The sequence below is a fragment of the Dermacentor variabilis genome, chromosome 11, assembly GCF_050947875.1.
Source record: "Dermacentor variabilis isolate Ectoservices chromosome 11, ASM5094787v1, whole genome shotgun sequence".
NCBI lineage: Eukaryota > Metazoa > Arthropoda > Arachnida > Ixodida > Ixodidae > Dermacentor > Dermacentor variabilis.
Genome location: NC_134578.1, coordinates 68,880,812 through 68,900,482, shown reverse-complemented (window position 1 = coordinate 68,900,482; position 19,671 = coordinate 68,880,812). Strand labels below are relative to the sequence as shown.

General features: G+C 46.8%; 1 protein-coding gene across 1 annotated transcript; it reads left to right on the top strand.

Moving 5' to 3' along the window:
• The first annotated feature begins 4,445 nt into the window (after window positions 1-4,445).
• On the top strand, window positions 4,446-19,030 carry LOC142563315 (endothelin-converting enzyme 2-like). Its single transcript, XM_075673873.1, has 7 exons — window positions 4,446-4,861; window positions 7,589-7,723; window positions 9,314-9,551; window positions 11,458-11,709; window positions 15,248-15,367; window positions 16,538-16,708; window positions 18,983-19,030. Exons 1-7 carry the CDS (start codon window positions 4,446-4,448, stop codon window positions 19,028-19,030), a joined length of 1,380 nt encoding a protein of 459 aa, XP_075529988.1.
• The last annotated feature ends 641 nt before the right edge of the window (window positions 19,031-19,671 follow it).

Here is a 19,671-nt window from a genome sequence, read left to right as displayed (position 1 = left end):
ACGACGACAATGTCTATGACCACTGTCGTCCTCAACGAAATAACAACAGATATTTTTGTCGTCAGGACAATTCATCATCGCAAATATTGCCATTTCCAATGTGGAAAAAATAAAAACTCGTCCACAGCCACCTTTACTGCGATGCCAGTGAATCGATGTGCACTTGTGAGCCGAGGGCGCCAACAACTAAGTTTCTGCGCAACAACATTGCTGGGCAATCAGTGATAGGTTTTGCTCTCCACACAGACTCTACGATCAGTGCCATTTGTGCATGTATTTCGGAGGCCATAGCAAGCAATATTGTAGGGAATGAGGATTGCATCATGCGCATCGCATAGAAGATGTTATTGACAAGATGGAGGCGTGTTTCTGTGACATTGTCATTGTCATGTTTGTGAAAACAGCGTTTACGGTACGAAGGAGGTACACATAACGATGGTGACGATAAGCCTCAAACATAGCACGTACCCACTGTATACAGGGTGCACCGCTAATAAAGTTTTGGTGGTAAACAACGCCGAAAGCAACGGCAACGTCAATGCTCACAGCCACGCCGCAGTGGCAACGCCATGTATTTTACACAGTAGTGAACAGTATTCACACACGCCCAAGTCCATATGTATGGTAGTATTGCAAATCTAAAGATAAAATGAAATAACTCGAATCACGTAAGTGGCACTGCGCCCGTTCACTCGCGACATCGGTTGATGTCGAATCTTTGGCCTCAGAGTTCATTTTGAAGCTCCATGCCGGGATTGGAAAACGAGTTGTCGAACCTAAAATCATGACGTCCTTAACAATGTAGGTGCCTCCTCCCCTATAACCTGAATAACGATCTACATAAAAATTAAATTGACAAAAATGTGTGGGAGTATTTTTAATTTCAAGGTCATCTCAGGTTCCATGCTGCAGTCACGTCGGCCATCTACGGGCTTGACGTTGTGGTTTTGAACGCCGAAAGCAAAGAAATGTGACTGTGTTTAAATAAACCAAGAAAAAATAAACATGATGCGTCAAGAGTCTTCGTATGAAATATATTTAAATACTAAAATGTTAAATCACCAAGAACAAGAAAAAAAGAAAGATTAGCATAACCTTTGCCGAAACTGCGAATAAAAGGTTCTATAAAACTATGCATGTTTAACAAATAAATGCAGGCTATTAGACGACGGCAGTCCGACAGTGCTAAAGTCTGTAATTAGAATTCCACGACATAAAATACGATGTCACATAGAAAGAACGTTCCGCAGAACCCAAAGAAGTAACAGTCAGAACTTGTCTAATCTACACTACTCGTCTCATACTATCACGCAATTTTAATTACCAGCCAAATTGATAACAAATAATATTATTTTATTTTTACATTCGAATATCAGTGCTTATGACTGCACCCTTTCCCTCTAACAAACCGCCCTATTACCGCTGGGTTCTTGTCCAGTTCCTCAATGTGAATGATCGCAAATTTTCGACGAAGCTGGCAACCAAAACACACAAGCAAATAAGATGATGGATTCTGTGACTAAGTGAAGCTGCTGTCGCAGTAAATAAGTTCCGAGCCGAACACACCCACCGTGATTGCTTAGTGGCTATGGTGTTGGCCTGCTAAGCACGAGGTCACGGGATAAAATCCCGGCCACGGCGGCAGCATTTTGATAGGGGCGAAATGCGCAAACTCCCGTGTACATAGATGTTGGGGCGCGTTAAAGAACCCCAGGTGGTCGAAATTTCCGGAGTTCCCCACTACGGCGTGCCTCATAATCAGAAAGTGGTTTTGGCAAGTCAAATCCCATAATTTAATTAATTTCTGGGCGGAATGAATCGCTTAAGTTTGCTGTCTATTTTGCAGACTTCCATGGAACGAACAAGGCCGTAATCGCGTTTCAAGAGTCCTCAGCCGGATGCTGGCAAGAGCCTTCGCAGGTGTGTGCAGGCACGAGGCAACAGAACTGGAAGAAGAGGAAGAACTCCTTGGTGCCAGCTGTGCAGCGTTGCTGCGGAGTATCTACAATGCAAACGTTTTACGTAAGTGCAGTTTGTATATAGAACGTTCCGCTCATCATTCAATAATTCACAAGCACCATAGTTAGTTGAAGGCCGCGAAGTGCATATACAATGGTATAACGGCCAATAAACCTGCTTCGCCCTGTAACCGCGACTGAAAATGCCCGATGACGTCGCACACGGAAATTTTTTTTTCGGTGTAAAATAATTGTTTGTTCCCTTTCTTATGGACTTAGGCACTCCCAGCTAGGTTCACATTAACCTTCAACATTGTGAAGGCGGGAAGGTACCAGATGAGGCAGGTAATAGCTGCGTGACACGATGATTGCGGTTGTAGAATCAAAGTACCCGATTCCTTACCCTAGATGAATCAGCACAGGACGCTTACTTCTCAGTGCATTATTCTCTAAGTTAAATAGGCGGCCATTAGAGATCTGTATATCTCCAAAAACGCAGTCTAAATTCTAGAAGTGCCTCAGTGCCATAGGCAACTAGCCTGGCCAGTAAGTGCTACGGCAGTTCGACTATACTACTGAAATGTGCTGACGATGTCCAGTATAGGGCGCTCGAGAATTAGGCACAACGTCTTGTATGATAACAGAGGCGCGCCTGTATCAAATGTTCACCTATCGCCTGACGCATCCATTCAAGCTCAGTCCATGACCTGCCGTGGTCATGTGCGTTACGAGAAGCGCATGCGCTCCAACGTTCTAGCGCGCCGCTATTCTGGCAGGTCAGTAGCTGGACGCACGAATTGAATTCTAGGGTTTTACGTGCCAACATCACGGTTACGTTATGAGGCACGCCGTAGTCTGCGACTCTGGAACAACTTTGACGACCAGATTATCTTTACCGTGCCCCCATTGCCCGGGACATGGGCGTTTTCGCATTTCGCCCCCATGGCATTGCGGCCGCCGCGGCCGGGATTTGATCCCACGACCTCGTGCTTAGCAGCGCAACGCCACAGCCACTAAGCCATCGCGGCGGGTTCTGGACACATGGGGGCCTCAATATGAACGGTGAAATTGCCGATAAAAAATAGCAACATGCATGCGCTACTAAAAACTGCTACCTCCACTGGCTAGGCTGCGTGCTCCAGCGATACAGTTGGCATGCAAAATTTCAGAGCTAGTTGCCCGTGCCATATTTGTGGACTTGGTTACAGATGGCATGTTTTTTGCCGCTTGTTCTTCTTTACGTACGGTCGACATTAAATTTCACTTACACGTCTCTAACAGTCCAACCTGCAGCGACCATGTTTGTTGCATGGAAGTTTAACATAGCTGACTCGCTTCCATCTTGTGCGATAAGGGAATCGTTGCAGTTAGCAATGAAGCCGACAAAAGCATTCGAACAATTGTTGCCTGTTCTCTCATTCCCTGTTTTTCTTTCTTTTGCCATTTAAGGATTAGTATTTATGTAATATTCATCACATGAGAAACCTGTATCTCCGTACTGATTCCTTGGCAAAGCTGATTCCTTAGAAATATTGAAAAGAGGAAGGGATAAAACAGAACCGAATCGCATTCTTGAGGTGGATTTTTCTCTCGTGTCTCGCTGATGTCAGTACACCGAACGAATGAGAACGAAAGTCATTCCCGTCCTCATAATATAGAGGGTATGGCAAGTTAATCCTCGCGCTTTTTTTAATTTAGGAAGATTTCGTCTTACACGTTCGTTAAAACAACGTCCTGTTTTGTTTATATGCACTATTTGAGGCCAGAGTGAGGAATGCCGTGAATGCTGCACCATGCTACTATACAGGAAACGCTGCTTTTTTGTTCAAACACATAACTCCGCATTCCCGGTTCCTCGCAATCTGTAAGACTCGAACAGCTTTTGCGGGGCAAAAAGTCACTGAGATCGGCGCGACTAGCACCCTTCTCAATTGGGAGAAGAAAACTTGCATGCTTGGAACGTCGCCCACTATTTGTTTCTGGAACACTATGAAAGATTACATCCGCGCACGCTCCTAAGCGAAGCTACAGCAAGAAAATTGAGAAATCATGTATCCGGCTAACTTGCTTCATTCATCTGTTGTTTCGTTTTATTGATAAAGATTTTTTATCTGATGTAGACACAATTGGTTTAACACATTCCGATAACACCAATAATAGTCACTTGCTCCAAGTTTTGGTTGTGGTGAACGCATAGACACGGTTGCTTTGTTGCTATACGGCATGTGGTTAGGACCACGAACATATTTTACTCGGCATGCAAAAAGAGTAACCCTTCATAATTTAGTATAGTACTCTTACGGTTGGAGGTTATATTAGTATAGGGAAGTGAAGCGTTCCCTAACCAAAGCGGGGTTGTTGGGAGCCTTATCCAGGGATTCTTGTTCATGCGCAATTAGGAGTACACGTTTTCATGAAGGCTATTTCAAGAATCATCGTGCTGTGCAAAACCAAAAAAAAAGAAATAGTGCCTGTGTGCTTTATGCCATGGCGGCCTATAACAAACAGCTCCCCGTCACTTCTCATCGATTTCCACAGGCGGGACTACAGTTGAACAATGACTTCCGGAACCTATCCAAGGACTCCGGCTCGGAGTCCCTGCTGGCCCGCTTCCGTTTCCGGGCGGTGGCCTACTTCCTCGCCTGCGCCGTGGTCACCGGTGTGGTCATCATGACCGTGCTGCTGGTCTTGCTGCCCAGGCCACGGCGCGACGCCCAAAGACCGCGCGCGCTGCTCTGCGTGCAGGAGGAGTGCTTCCTCGGAGGTAGTGTGATGAGCCGCGCCCTTGACCTCCATCGGGACCCCTGCGAAGACTTCTACGCGTACGCCTGCGGGAACTGGAAGCCCACCGCTCCTGGCACGCGTTCCGCGCTCGACGACATCCGGCTCCGGACGCTGTCCAGGTCGGTATCGCGTACGCATACTACAGAAGGGAGATGTAGAAGCAGCGTGCCCAAGCGCCTTTTCGTTACCAAAAACTCAAACTCCTTCCCGCCTATTTCTGAGTTATTTCAGAGTCTCTTCGCCTTCTTTTTGCATACGCGTCCCTAAACTCTGGGCTACGCAATTTCTAAACATTCCTACAGACAGCGTTGCTCTCGGCCTAAAGACAAAGATTACCGAGAAATTTTCTTTGTATACCGGGCCTCGCTTGCAGTATGAAAGTCGCGAATTTTCCGTTATTCTTAGAAGCTGTACGCTAAACATTCTCATGGTTCAAACATAAGCATTTGACTTTTTGTCGAGTGACATTTTGCATGATTGATACAGTTCTATACTGTGACAGTAAACTGTGTCATACTAAATGAAGTCATAGAAATCTCAATCCTGCAGTCTTTCAGTGCGCTGGCCGTGATGAGTTGAAGATACTACACGTGCACTTCGTTGCTGTTGTTGCCAGCGAAAGTAAAGGAGGTCCGTTTTCATTCCCACCTTAAGAAAGGTCATTCAGCAGCCTGCAGTCACAGCTCACCGAAATCACAAAAATACGCCAAGCTTTCTTCAACTCGCTTCTCGAGCTCTCTGACTGGCGACGTTCTTCATTGAGAGCATCCTTTTGCCAAATTTAGAGTCAAATATTGTTATCGAGAGAGAGAGAGAGATATGAAATACTTACGAGATCGTGCTGCAGCTGTGTTCTTATCGCATGACCCTCGTGCAAGGGGCTAAAATAATAGGTGAGCGTCTGGGTCCCTTCATGTGGTACGTTCGCAACAATTACTAAAATTGCACGGTGTCCTGCGCCTTACATGAGCGATCACTGGTGCATGAAGGCGTTTAGGGGAAGCATTCGCTTTTGTGAGCTTTACTGTCTCATGCTTGTATCGCGGAGTGTTCGTCAACGGCCCTGAGAGATCACAGATTGCACTGCAGGCTCGAGGTGCAGCGCTGTCTACCAAGCGTAGGTACTCGTGCGCAGTGTTAGTGGTATGTTTCACCTGTACTTGTAGTAAAGCAGTTTACCCTGTGCACGTAAGAGGGCCAAAATATTGCGTGTGGCTACATGCTTCAAACATTGGGACGCCTTTGTAGGATAAGCCTCCTGACAAATAATGCTTTTCGAGCATGTGCTAAATCTAACGGGTTGGTTGACTTTTAAAAGCGAGGCTTCTCTTTCCGATTCTCGCGGGGTTTTCATGACCGCGGGAGATGCGTGGCTGTCCTCTAGCCTAATAGGACAACCACTTACGGCGGAGGACCCGTGCGACCATCACTGTCGCTGGATTCCTTTACTACCACCACACGGCGCTCGCCTATACGCATCCGCGACGTCAGCGGCCGTGCGGATGAAAGAGAATAAAAGAGCCAGAAAAACACAAACCCGTGTTTCTACTCAGTATGCAGCGGAGGACGCAAGCGACGTCATCGTCGTTGGGTTCCTCACACCACCACCAGCAGGCGCTCGCCCCTGCGGCAGAGGCGGTGGTGGCCTTGTGGATAAAAAAAAACATAAAAACAGAAACTCGTATTTCGACTTAATGCACTCACACAGAGCTTCGCTGTATGTAGATTCCAACTCTTTCGATCTGCTGCATTTCTTTTCCTCCATCGTTTGAGACTCAAAGGCAAACGGAACTTGGGCAGTCCGTGCCTCAGTTAACTGAATGTTGCCTTCAACTAAGTTATACACTAGATTTCCATATATATTTTGTACAATGCAAACAATAAACAGGAAATGGCATTTTTATTCAGTGCCCTTTTAGATCGCTGAAGACAATTTTATAAGATTACGCACTTTCGGTCGCCTATAACTCTTCCGAGTGTTATTGCGTATAACTGGTTCTCGCCCGCAGAAAAATATCAATGAATGCTGCTGTTACCGAGGTGGAAGCCACTACCATTGAATGTTCCGTGTGACATCACAGTTACGCTAAGCAGTTTCTTTTACCACCAATACAATGTGAATAAAAGACTAGACAAAGAATATGCAGGGGCCATACCAGTGTTCAGTATCATTATTTACATAAACATATAGATAGGTACGTTGTTCAGAGTAAGGGCGCTGGTATCGTTATGGTTTCGGGTCTATGATTTGTAGTTGTCATTTTCTTACCCATCCTAACTCTCGCTCAAGTTTCCTCCCTTACCTCCTTGGCCTTAGTGACAAGGCCAAGGAGGTAAGGTTATGACAAGCATACCGGCCATGTCATCTCTGCAGCTAATTTATCTCCTCCCGGATTTAGAGGTGTGTGACTAGGCCAGTAAATACAAAAGGGGTAGGGAATGTGGAGGCTCCCATTCCCTGTTCATTGGGCGCAGTTTACCTTGGCAGGCAGGTCTTGTGCTGCATGTCGGAGTAAGTCAGTACAATAGAAAGTACACTCCACAAACTGGCCTCTGCGATAAGAAATGTATATTCAAGCTCGCCTACAGTGTTCTAACATACGTTTTTCCTGGTCATGGTGGCTGCTATGGGTATCAAAGCAGGTGCCGGATTCATCGTGAACCCGAAATGGGAGCTTGTTGTAGTTTCTAGAGGAGTTTCTTGTTTTCTTTCGCTATTAGAGTGTACTTTGTGCTGAAGCGAGGTGCAGTACTGTTAAAGGAATAACAAACTGCGTAATGTTATGAAAACGTCGAAATGTACTAGTTTCAGCCTAAGTGCCTAGTCGCCGATGTAATTTTCGCAGGGCTGCACTCCTACTGGACCAGCAGTACGGCAAGGACTTCATCGGCCATGCTGCAAAGCTGTACCGCAGCTGCATTGAAGCCATACGCGGAAACCAAGACCACACAATGAAGCTGAGGGCATTCCTGCAAGAAAGGTACAAATTAACTGACACTTTTATCACAGATATTTTTGTCCCCGAAACGAGACCCACTTGATTCGAAAATTATGTGACCGAATGGCACGCTGTATAAAGAGCACTTCGTTGACAGTCAATGTCAGTGATTCAGGCAGTGCCTAGTAAATGCAAACAGCTGTTCTGAAATCACTGATTCGAAAAGCTGATTTAACATAAAAACTACGCAATGAATAATAAAATATAGTAGCTTGCAAATGCCTCATAAAGTTAGATTGATATATATTGGATCGTCATCATAATCATTATCGTCATTAATTACAGCGCACTGCGTAGACTGACCTCTCGGCGTCCTTACAATATCATTGGCTCACTATGTGCTGCAGACACGTAAGCAAGACCAAATTTTCGTATAACAAAGCTTATGCAAATTTTGTTCATTCGCTCACTTCACAAATAAATTCGTGTTATCCTGAACAATTGGACTAATTGGTTCTTCATGACCAGATATCCACACGGTTATGCCATCACTATGTCTTTTTTTTTTTTGCCAAGCTGTAGAAGGCCTCTCACGTGCTGGAAGCTGTACTATTGTGTCGGGGGCCATGTCGGGGGGCCATTTTGTGCAACACAAAGTGAAAGAATAACTTTTCACTTCTTGCCGGCTGTCTAATGTTCTATGCGGATGTGACAACACGCAGCCCGCTACCTAGTTCTTGGGCTCATAGCGGGCCTTCGAGGAGAGCGAAAGGGGGTAGAAGTAGATTGAAAGACTCAAGCGGCAGCAGCCTATTCTATATCCACGGCAGGGCGAAGGCTTCTTCCTGTTCTCCTAATTATCCTGTCTTGTATAAGCTTCCTCTATTGTTTCCTGCACATTTTATAAATTCATCAAACTACTTCCTCGTCTGTCATCGTCGCCTTCATTTCCCTTCTCACGGTACCCATTTTGTTTGGCTGCTATCCCACCGGTTATGTTCGTAGTACGACCATCTCTATGACTTTGGAAGATTAGAAAAAAAACGTTCAGCTCAGCAGAGGTGCCGGCAAAACGCAGCTATTTCTGCTTCATCTATCCCTTGACGACGCAACTCCTCCATGACTGCTGGTATCTAGCTGAATGGAACTCATTTTCACAATTCATGAAATCCATTAAGAAAGCTTATACTCCGCATGATGTGAATTATATGATTGATGACATGGATGTGATCCACTGTTGAATGTCGTTTCTTAAATCTCGGCTGTTTACTTGATTTAAGGAAGGGTTACCCTGATTATATTAAAATTTAGCTTTGCAAATATTTTGTACAAAGTTCAAAACAAGCTAATGTGCCTGTAATTTGTTAACACTTTCCCACCTCCCTTCTCGTTAAATATTGGGATTTGGCTTTCTTCCAAGTCTACGGGAAACAAAGCCGCCATGAATAGGAGGGCCGCATGAAATGCCGCGTTTGAACCTTCCTGAAGGCGCCGCCGGTACAGATCTTGCTGGTACAGATCTTGCTGGTACGAGTAAATCCTACAGCGCACATAAATAGACTGATGGTTGTACAGGTCGTCGTGATGATGAATATGATGATGATGATGACACCGCCACATGACCCATTGCAGGGGCTTGTTCTGGCCACGACCCGCGCCGGCCGACGTTACCACAGACCCGCTGCTCGTACTCGTTGACCTGTCCCTGAATTGGCGCCTCGACCTGTGGTTCCATGTCGCATTGGTGGCGACCCCCGGCAGTAACTCTGTGCACGTGCGCCTGCAGCCAGGGGTGGTTAACCAGGATTGGGCCCGCTTCCTGTGGATGCTGCGGCACGAAAGCCAGATGACGTACCTGGCTTATCAGCAGGTTCGTATGAAGCAGGGACGTCCATGGGTTTCTTAAGCAGTAAGCGATAGCGCAGCTGTAATAGTACGGAAATGAGACTTGAACCGGGAATGAAGTAATGATATTATAGATCACAAAGCCCAACCGGACAAGTACGAGAAGAAAGCACGAAGGCGAGCGCTGATCTCCAACAATTTTAATGTGTTGTCGTTCTTAGGCTACGTCACGCACTTACTATCTATCTATCTATCTATCTATCTATCTATCTATCTATCTATCTATCTATCTATCTATATATCTACCTATCTATCTATCTATCTATCTATCTATCTATCTATCTATCTATCTATCTAAGCTAACTAACCGCCTTACCACCTACCTGGGTAAGTCCATGCTCGAACGGGCCAACTTGAGTCACTGGATATGTGGCAATGTGTGCCGCTCTTCAGTAGACCTCTTTCACGCCGTTACTGTAGATATGGGACTTTCTAGTTACCACTGTTCGAAAAAAAAATATTTGACCCTGATGTACAGCACTGGGTACGGGTTACTCAACCCTGTGCTGGTCTTGAATTAACCTTTTTGATGCCATCTTGGGTCACCATACTCTGTTCCATACAGAGCAGTCAGCGCTGCGGACTTCTTGCTGTGACTTCGTTCTCTCTAAGATATAGTTCGATGGTTTTTTTTTGTTTTTTTACCGCAATTGTGCACAACTGTTTTTATATAGGCTCAGTATTGAACGAAAGAAGTTTTTATCCTTAGAAACAGACACACTATGGTATACAGCTGCTAATACGTTGTTTTAGATCGTTTTTATTTTCGTTCTTTTTAGGTTTTTCTATGCAACTTGTCGCGAGGAGCCGCACGTGCATGCTCGCGCGAGCGAATGCTGTTGGCGCGCAGCGAAGCATAGACGGAGCACGCGGATTGATCGCTTTTCTTGACCGACCCTCTTGCGTAGCTTCCACAGTGTTGCCTGGTATGTATGGAACGGAGTATAGGTATGTGCCAGTAGGTGTGTGCCGCTATTCGATAAACCTATTTGGCGCCTGCTTGGGTAAATAGGTGTACGTGCCGCTGGGAACGTGCTACTCCACAGTGACAAGAAGCATCCCTTAAATTTCTGCGCTTCCAAACTGAATCGAACCTACGTCAAGAGACCTCAAGGACGGCGACCCGAAGCATTAGCAGGCGGCGCCACAAATGCACTGGGCATGTGCTGCTCTTCAAAGAACGCCTTTCGCGCCTGAGCTTTAGCAAGCTGCTGCATCAATGTAATCGGTATGGGCCGCTTTTCATTGAACATCTCGCCAACTTTGATCACCGAGTACGTGCCACTGAGTGTGCAGCATGCGAGGGGAACAGACGTCGGCGTTCGCAAGCATCGGCGGGCCACGCTTCTCGTCTCGGAGGCCACACGCCGACGTCTCGGTAGCGGCACTGAATACCGCAGCATGGCCTCAAAGAAGTGCGAGAGAGGGGCTCGAATGCCGCGTGACGCGTTTCTGAGCCTTCGCATTTAGCGGCGCGCCATGCATTTCGGACGCCACGCGCAGGCTTCGCGGTGGCGGTGCTAGTTGGCATCGATTGTTCTTCCACTGCAGTACGCGCCACAGAAATAACTCGTTTCGACGGTGGCAACACGCTGTTTCATTATATCGATTCAATGCTAAACGCATTACCGTCGACACTCATCGTTAATTCCGCCGGGCCTATGCTTCAAGCTGTAGCCAGGAACTGAAGCCACCACCATGTGATCGGTAGCTGAACCTCCTGACCAGTAAAGCACTCCGGCGAGTACGGCATCCTGACGTGGTCGCGTCTGATGCACTCAAGAGCATCAGACGCGACCTAGCAAATTCCATCTAGCAAATTTTCGCTCGAAGTGTTATCGTTCACACAACATCCGCTCCATCTTACGCAGGAGGCCTCCAAGCTGTTTACCAAGGATGGATTTGAAACGATGACGCGGGACGTGATGGGGCAGCTGGCGTCACTCGAGCTCCAGGTCGCGCAGCAACTCTCTGCAGGCAACATGACGCTGCAGCCGCCTCGAGGACCACGGGACGGCAGGAAGCCGTGCGAACGCGTGACGTGGCGTCACGCCGACTGCCTGACACCCGGAGTGAAACCCTCACGCTGGCTCGCTGTCCTGTCGAGTCATGTCGGCGCCTCCGTAAATATACCATCACCTACGCGTTTTCTATTTTCCTGTCTTCAGTGTCTACTACTGCCAGGGTACGCGATGAAGTTGATGTCGAAATTCCGTTGTTTTAGCGTGGTAGATTCGCAATGTAGAATTTAACATCTTCCAACATTGTCGTTATAAGAGGCATGATGAGCGAGAAAGTCATGGGATAACTGAAGCATTGACAGTTTCACCCAAAGGTCGATGCATCCAAAGCGATAGCAAAACTTAGCGCTGTACTGAAGCTATTCAGACTTTGGTTTCGCAATAGACGGTGGCGACACTAGGGCGCGATGCAGCACGGGAGACTGCTGCGCAGTAGACCCAGCACTGTCAGCTGCCAGGCTCCTCGTAACGCTGGCCCTATGCGGAGTGCTGCCAGCGGCGCTGCAGGCATCGAACCTCCACTGAGAACAGGATGAGACCGAGCAAAACCGTTGCCGTTCCTAGCTGGAACTTACTGTCCGTTCCGCTCGTACCACTGAATACACCGTGGCGTGTTATACACACGACAGCTCGCCAGGAATGCTCCTGTTTTTTTATTGCTCGCGATGCTCAATTCATCAGCTAAATTCAGAACACAGCCCTAAGCCTGAGAGTGCCCCTACTGGACCTCGTCGTTTTCCGCAGCCAAACGCGCTGCGCATCTGTCATGTCTCTGGAGACCTTCTAACAATCCACGAGCAAGCCGCACGCGTGCCCAATGCCGTGACTGCACAACGGCTGCGGTGGCGCCGAGGGCGTACTTGTCATCGCAGTCGAAGCAGATAGCAACACTACAATAAAGCTCACGAAGCATCCTGCCCTGCGGTTGCTGAGTAAAGATGAGCATCGCTCTCATTTGGTTTTGCGGTGTCGCACATACTTGCGCCTTTTACTCCGGCCACTGCGTAGGTGTTAGTGCGCGTCATCTCAGTATGTGGTATTAGCTAAATGCGTGTTAGCATCGACAGCAGCTGAGGAAGCTACACGCCTCATGATATTTGTGCACCTTCAAAACTTCTTCAGATTGCCGTATTACTGAATCAAAAACTGTAACATCAGTTACTAGTGCTAAGCACGACTCCTTCTCACATGTCTCACACGTCAACTCATGGCACTTCTCTGTGCACCGGCATTCAGCGTCCCCAGTCCACGCTTAAACGTTTCACCGTGAGAGCGCGTCTCCCGATGATCTCCGAAGTGACACCAAAGTACATGCCCTGCCTCCCCCCCCCCCCACCCATCTTCCGTTCTATTCCTCTCTAGCAATCGAGACAGGGCGTTTAGGGACACGTGACTGTGTGTGGCGGATTACTCTTAGCTCTTCCTTAGTTTCCGCGCCAGGCCCGTACATTTTTTTTTCTATGCTGCGAGCATGGAAATTTTATCGCGCCGTCTACCTATGCACGTGCAGGTGTCTGCGGGGGATAAAATCCCCACTTGTGCATTCTTTAGGCAATATCGAGAGTTGCTCTAGCAAGCCCCCGTCATCCATGAACAAGCCTTACACAAGTTACTGCTGAGGCTTGCTGCCCTAACGAGCTACTTATACAAGAGAAGAAAATGTGGCTAATGCCGCAACACCGAGCTTAGAACGAAGACACGCGATCAAACAGGGAGCAACGAATGAACAAGTATGTCACGTGGGAGTCAAATGATATAGCAACTGTAGGTCAGCCGGTATTGTGCAGGTAACAAAGCATACACCAAGACATAAGCCTTTGGTAAAATAATACGTTCGCAGCTGCACAGTTAGAATTGAACTATTTTTTCTTTTTCTCTTCCGCGGTGTTCCGAGGTCAGAGGCAGGAGAGAGCGACGTGATGTAAGGAGTGAACGAAGGCTCTGCCAGAAGGAAAATGCGGGTGCGCAGCGCAGCTGAAAGGGAGTCTCGCGTATACCCTGACGTAACGAGGAGGAGAGGAGCGTAACAGTGGGCAGTGGCGCCGGCGGTGGAAGTTGGGAGTTGTGCCTGCGCGTGCGCCACTCTCGATCACGCCACCCGAATGGGCCCCGCGGCTCCTCCAATATGACGCGATTACTCTGCACCAGCTGTGCCAGTGCCGCTTGGCTTCAGTGAAGGCAATGGCTCATTCGGCGCAGCGTACGGTATACGGCAGCGCGAGCTATTATTGCCAATGGCAATCTTCTTCGAAGTTTCTGCACATCTTTTTTTTTATTATTATTAAAACGCATTGCCGAGAACGCATGCAAGTAATATTTACGATGTCAATGTACAGACGTGAGTGGGATTCGGCGGGATTGTGGTTAGCAATAGCCGGTTGGAGTATTAGTGTTCTGTATGGCTGTACAAAGCAGGAAGTGACAGCAAACTTCGCGTAGAAATTGATTTGGAATGAGCATTCGCCGTTCTTATTTTTTTTTTTAATTCTCATCTCTTTTTCTTCCTCTTGTTTTCGTGTCTCCGCTGTTCGACCGTGAACCGCGGCGGGACCAAAGCGCGTCATTGCCTTGGCAGACAAGAAAAGGAACTTAAAAAAAAAGAAACATCAATGCGCCAATGTCGTGCTCATATGAGTGGCATCAGTTGATAAAGCTGAGAAAAGTGCGACCTTCGCATGCCATAACTGATGTCGGCACGCTACCCCAAGAGTACGCGCAACATCTGTCCCGTGATAATGCCGGTTTCAATTTACGTGTAAGGGCTTTATGAGGGAGTGTAAAGACGTTGCGGCAAGCTTCCCAATCGACGATAAGCGGCAGATAAATGCACGCCTTCGGGGACCATGCAGGTCACTACAAGATTATCAAAGCTCGGTTGCACACGTAATCTGTAGAACTATTCCGGGATACCATGAGGCGTAGGCCTGAAATTCACCGCTGATCATAAAGCGGTTTGACACTCGGTTAAATCATAGCGCGCAACAGCCTTCTTTATCGTGAAGTCTATTCCACTCATCACGCAGTCGGAGCGACGTAATAACCACTTGCATATTTCTTAGTCTTCTCCTCTCTGTGAGAGTCACGCAGCACGAGAATGTCTGTAACGCAATTCTTTGTACCACAGGGTGAGAGAGAGAGAAAGAACAACTTTAGTGAAAATGCCTGCAGAGTCGGTTAGGCTGGGTCGCAAGATGTTGCCACGGGCACTGTCGGTTTACATACGCATATATCTTCGTTATTACTTCGTTGTTCAAAGTCTCCCTATGGCGATCTAATCGCATCGACAGGCAAACAAGCAAAGGTGAAGATTTTATTCTAACAAGCGAAGCGGTTTTGTGCGACCTCGTTCAGCTAAACAATAACAAAACTTGACTACGCTGATAACTCCTGTCATAAACGGCAGAACAAACAGCTCGGCGTCGCTTTCCCCAAGACATTATTGCGTCAGTAACGCTTATCGCCTGCATCATTGTCATGGCACATTATACAGACGGCAAATTATACAAGTGCGAGGAATTCCTAAACCCAAACTACAAGAGGCTATAGGAGCTGCGCTTTAATTGGTTACCCCGAACGGTTGACGTTTTATCAGAGGGCTTACTTTGTAGATTTTCACTACACCTTCTTCTGTTCTTCCCAGGTGAACGAGAACACCACTGTGTCAGTGTGGAATCCGCGATTCGGTCAATCGCTCGGCAAAATTCTGTCGATTAACCCGATCAACCTCCTCCTGGACGTCATTGGCTGGACCGTAGTTCAGGTGCGCATCCCAATTTCGCTGCCTGTTTAACAATTACTTGTTTCTGCTTCTCCTTAAGGCTATGTAGACAAGCTTAGAGGACTTAGTCAAATAATGACGGAAATAATTCGACGAACACTTCAGTGAAAGCGGAATGTCCCTATGCTTTCGAGCAACATCTTGACCAAAGTTTCAGTTACCAAATGGTGCGGGGCGATGGTTTCGGGACTTTTAAACATCGCGCATCACATATAGTCTAAACAATTAATGATATGGACTGTCGATCAACAACTGCGACCTTAGGCTTCAGAAAGAAAAAGAAATACCCTGTGCTACATTCCTTGTGCTGATAATTCTCAAATGTAACAACGCGATTTGGTGCACATACAAGAAGCGTTTGTCATTTGTCTGCCTTTCGTTTTCGTTTTTTCATTGGGGCGAGCTGCATTGTTCAATTTAGGTCACGTAGAACTAACCAATTTTCGGAGATTTTAACACGCTGAGAGGTTGGCTTGCGCCCTCAATTTCCTGATTACTTTAGCACCAACCTTGGCAAAAAAAAAATGTGATTTTAACGTGCGCCTCCAGCATATTCTCTTTTGTTGACCTTATTATATGTTTTGTAAAGTCGTGTGCATCCTTCTGGGCTGTTTCGTTTCTTTTTATACTATAATTTAGTATTAAGGTGCTTCGTTTAGCCTTACGAACTCATTTAGCTAATTTAAAGAGGCCCCAGTTCTTGATGTCATACGCTCGCAAAGCAAAGTGATATAACAGTACACTTCCAACACTGGCCGAAGCGGTCATTTATTACAGCAAATTTTTTGAAAGAAGCAAGTGGCAATATCCCCAAAAAATCTGCGCAAGCTTCTTTTAGTGACGCGCATTTTTGATAGGTGAAGTACAGTCATGCATATGCAGAAAATAATAATGAAAAGGACTCATGACTGTCTTGATATGATATTAGGTATGGGTAAATTGGGCATTGGGGAAGGGGGGGGATACTGTCGCTCGGATATCCTAGTTTCACTTGCGTCCTACTACTAAATTTGATTTGCATCGGGACGAAGCCGTAATTGCCGGGAACTGAGCCAAGGGCTTCGCACTCGCCACCAGAACGCCATAGTAAGAGAGGTCCTGAAAGGCGTTTGAAAAAACATCGCAATTTCGCAATTACCATGGTGCGCGCAGATGCTGGGCTGGGCCGCTCATCCTCTGCTGGCGTACGTGCGCTTGGGTGGTGAGGTACACACGCGGCAAAGCACCCCACCTTTCTGCCTAGCCGCCACAGAGGCACTGCTCGGAGAGGCTGCTACGGCCACGCTGTTAGCCACGCACCTACCCGAAAGGTACAGGAGGCAGGTAAGTCAACTCTAACGCGATGCCGGACTCTTGAGAAGCACATCTCTAACTAGAACATAGGCCATATTATACTGGTTGTTCTTATCATTCAGAATCTGACCAGAACACGCACCATCATGAAAAAACGATGCACGGAAACTCCAAGCTGAACGCTGCAAGAAGCACGACCATGCGGTTAATTTCGAGGGCGCCTCTGTGATCGACACTAAGACCAAAGCGCTTAAGATACTCTTGAGTCGCGGCACATTCAATATACTCACGGCAACATCAGTCGGTCGCTGGGGACGCTCACCCCTGTGTACGTTCAGGGCCTTCGCGATGCTACAGAGATGAATAATCACAACATAAAGAAGACAGGAGTTTGAAGGACGCTGTTTCTTCGGGCGCTTCATTCACCCACTGAAGAAGGAACCGAGGCAGTCCCGAAACGTCGGGAACTCGTTAACCTTTGGCTGGTGCAGTTCTCGCTTCCTGAAGAAGCTCGTGGCGGTACTATAGTTAGCCTCTCGCGTTCGGACGTTGCCATTGCGTCGCAGTACGTTCGCTCATACAGTATTAGCGCGTCTTGCTTATGCCTAAGGAGGATAGCTCACATGCAAAAGGGCTATCTTGAGTGACCAGTCTTGGTGGCAGAAGACTTATTGCACTGCGCTCCACGTGGGGATATGTTGCATGCAGTGGGCGGCTCACGTGCGTGCTTGGCAATATTGCAGGCAGCTAGATTACTCTTTAAGATAATGTGTCAACGCCTACGCGTTGTCACCAAAAAGAGTACTCCACCGCAGTAACCGGATTTATTATGGTACCTAGGAAGCGCGATGACTTTAAAGGCATGTGAACCGGACTACTGGGATAGCGACAGCCATACGATTCACATTGACCTTTTTAGACACTGCCATCAAGGCGTTTGGTGCCGTGGCTTGACGCAAGAAATCACCCGCCGTCGCACGCACATTACAAAGCTTTTGTATCAGACGGCGGGGATTGTAGACCCAACGACGTCGCACTGCAGACCATTGATCTTAGACCAACCTGTGCACGTGTGCACGCTAAGTGGGTACGTGTGATTTACCGGGTTCGCGTCCTCCTAAGTACGCAAGCCGTTTGACGAGGGGTCCGAACGTTGACGGCGAAGGCACCCCACTCCGCCGTCATTATCAGCGAGTTCACAGAAGCCATTCGAGAGACGGTGAATCATCTCTGGAGTAGTCAATGTCCGATAACCGCAAGGAAAACTGGTTGTCACCGGGACAGAGTGACTAACGTCACGCGCAGGGGAACGAATAACACAGGACCCGAAGAAAAGCCCCTTTTCCTCCTTGGCGTAAAAAAAAGTGGTTAAAAGCAGGAGTACGGTTGCGTGCGAGCGGATTCTAACACTTTTCGAGAGCCGCGCCCGTTTTGCGATTGTACCTCCTTCGAGACCATCTTTATCTTCACTACGTTTCTGTTCTTACCTTAATGGGTCCTAAATTTTAAATAAACACAAGTTTATTCCTCCCTGCTTGATGCCTTCGGCACGCATCAACATCCCTGGACAGAGCGTTGGAGATTTTGGGACACCGTCCTGGTACAGAGAGTTAACGGGCATCCATTAGGATACTTTCCAACCTCTTCGAAATACAGTAGCCTCTATTATAACGAGATGGGCCATATTTGTTGCCTTTTTTATCGTTTAACGGTAAATATAACAACTATATTGCTGATCATGGGAGGATATTAGAAAACGGTGAGTCATCGATCACCACCAAATAATAAATTTTTCCTTTTGTTACAAGAACGGTAGGGCAGCTACTAAAAGCTTCATCTACAAGGAGCTTGATGAGACGATGGTCCCTGCACTAGCAACAACATACGGCGTATCGAGGGAACCGAAGTATGAGCAAGATCACCATTTCCTCCATGAGGAACAAACAAGCATAGTCTTTTCTAAGCACAATGAAATCAAGGAAAGATAGTTGTAACACTTAATTTGTGCCGTAAGTTTTTTGCACAACAAGAGCCTACAAGAGCAGCCATTTTAACAGAAGCAAATACAATATTTAAGGCACATCAATAGGTAGTTAAGATAACAAGGAATCAGTAATTTTATTCGTTGAGAGAAAGATGTCAAATAGTGTTTTCTCTGCATTGCGGTTATTCAAGTGACTAAGGTGAAATGCAGCCCTTCTTGTTTCCTAAATGCTTCTTGTCAAATGGTCTGCATGATTGCTTGAAACTTTGTTTTATGATAAAATTTCATGGTGTGCGTTTTCTCATTTATTTGCTTTTTAGTTTTACAACCAGGCTTCATCTGCGAATTCAGTTTCATCACGGCAGTAAGCTTGGTTTGATTTCATTTGATTTGACGGCAACGGGCTTACGCGACCACTTGTGATTATATAAGTGGCCGTTCTAGTGCGACTATGTACTCAGCGGCTCTTTATTTACCTTTCCTTCCTTTCCTTCCTTTCTTTCCCCAAGTGCGGTACAGACAAAGAGGCGCCACCGTAGTTGACATCTCTACCATTCCTTTTTCTTCTCGTTCTGAGGTGCAAGAGCCAATGGAAGGAAAGCGCGAAACTTTCGTACAACGAATCAAATATTGCCCTATTTGATTCTTGAAGCTTCCGAACACCGATTCAAATGGTGCCCTGTTTGATTCGCCCTTCGAATCAAATAGTCAGTATTTGTAGATATGAAAAGCTTGTTAATAGTTTTCGAAACCTCAAATCCCTAACTGCACGATAAATTTGATCCCAGCGGCCATAGTATAGACCTAAAGCTCGAGAAGTTACAGGGTTGAGCTCAATATAGCCCACTAAAAGCGCCAGACTTCTGCAGCTAAACCGCTATCACTCGCACTCAACGATGAATGCGGACTGTGCCAATTAATAGCTTTTTGTTAATAATACTACATTTGGGCTTTTAATAAGCGAGCCTTCACAACGCGCAATGTAATAACAGAAAGTTACTAACCTTGT

Coding starts and splice junctions, on each gene's coding strand:
- LOC142563315 (XM_075673873.1), top strand. CDS start 4,446: ATGGCGGCCTATAACAAACAGCTCCCCGTCACTTCTCATCGATTTCCA. Junction 11,710..15,247: donor CGAGTCATGTCGGCGCCTCC/GTAAATATACCA, acceptor TGTTCTTCCCAG/GTGAACGAGAACACCACTGT. Junction 15,368..16,537: donor TTGGCTGGACCGTAGTTCAG/GTGCGCATCCCA, acceptor TGGTGCGCGCAG/ATGCTGGGCTGGGCCGCTCA.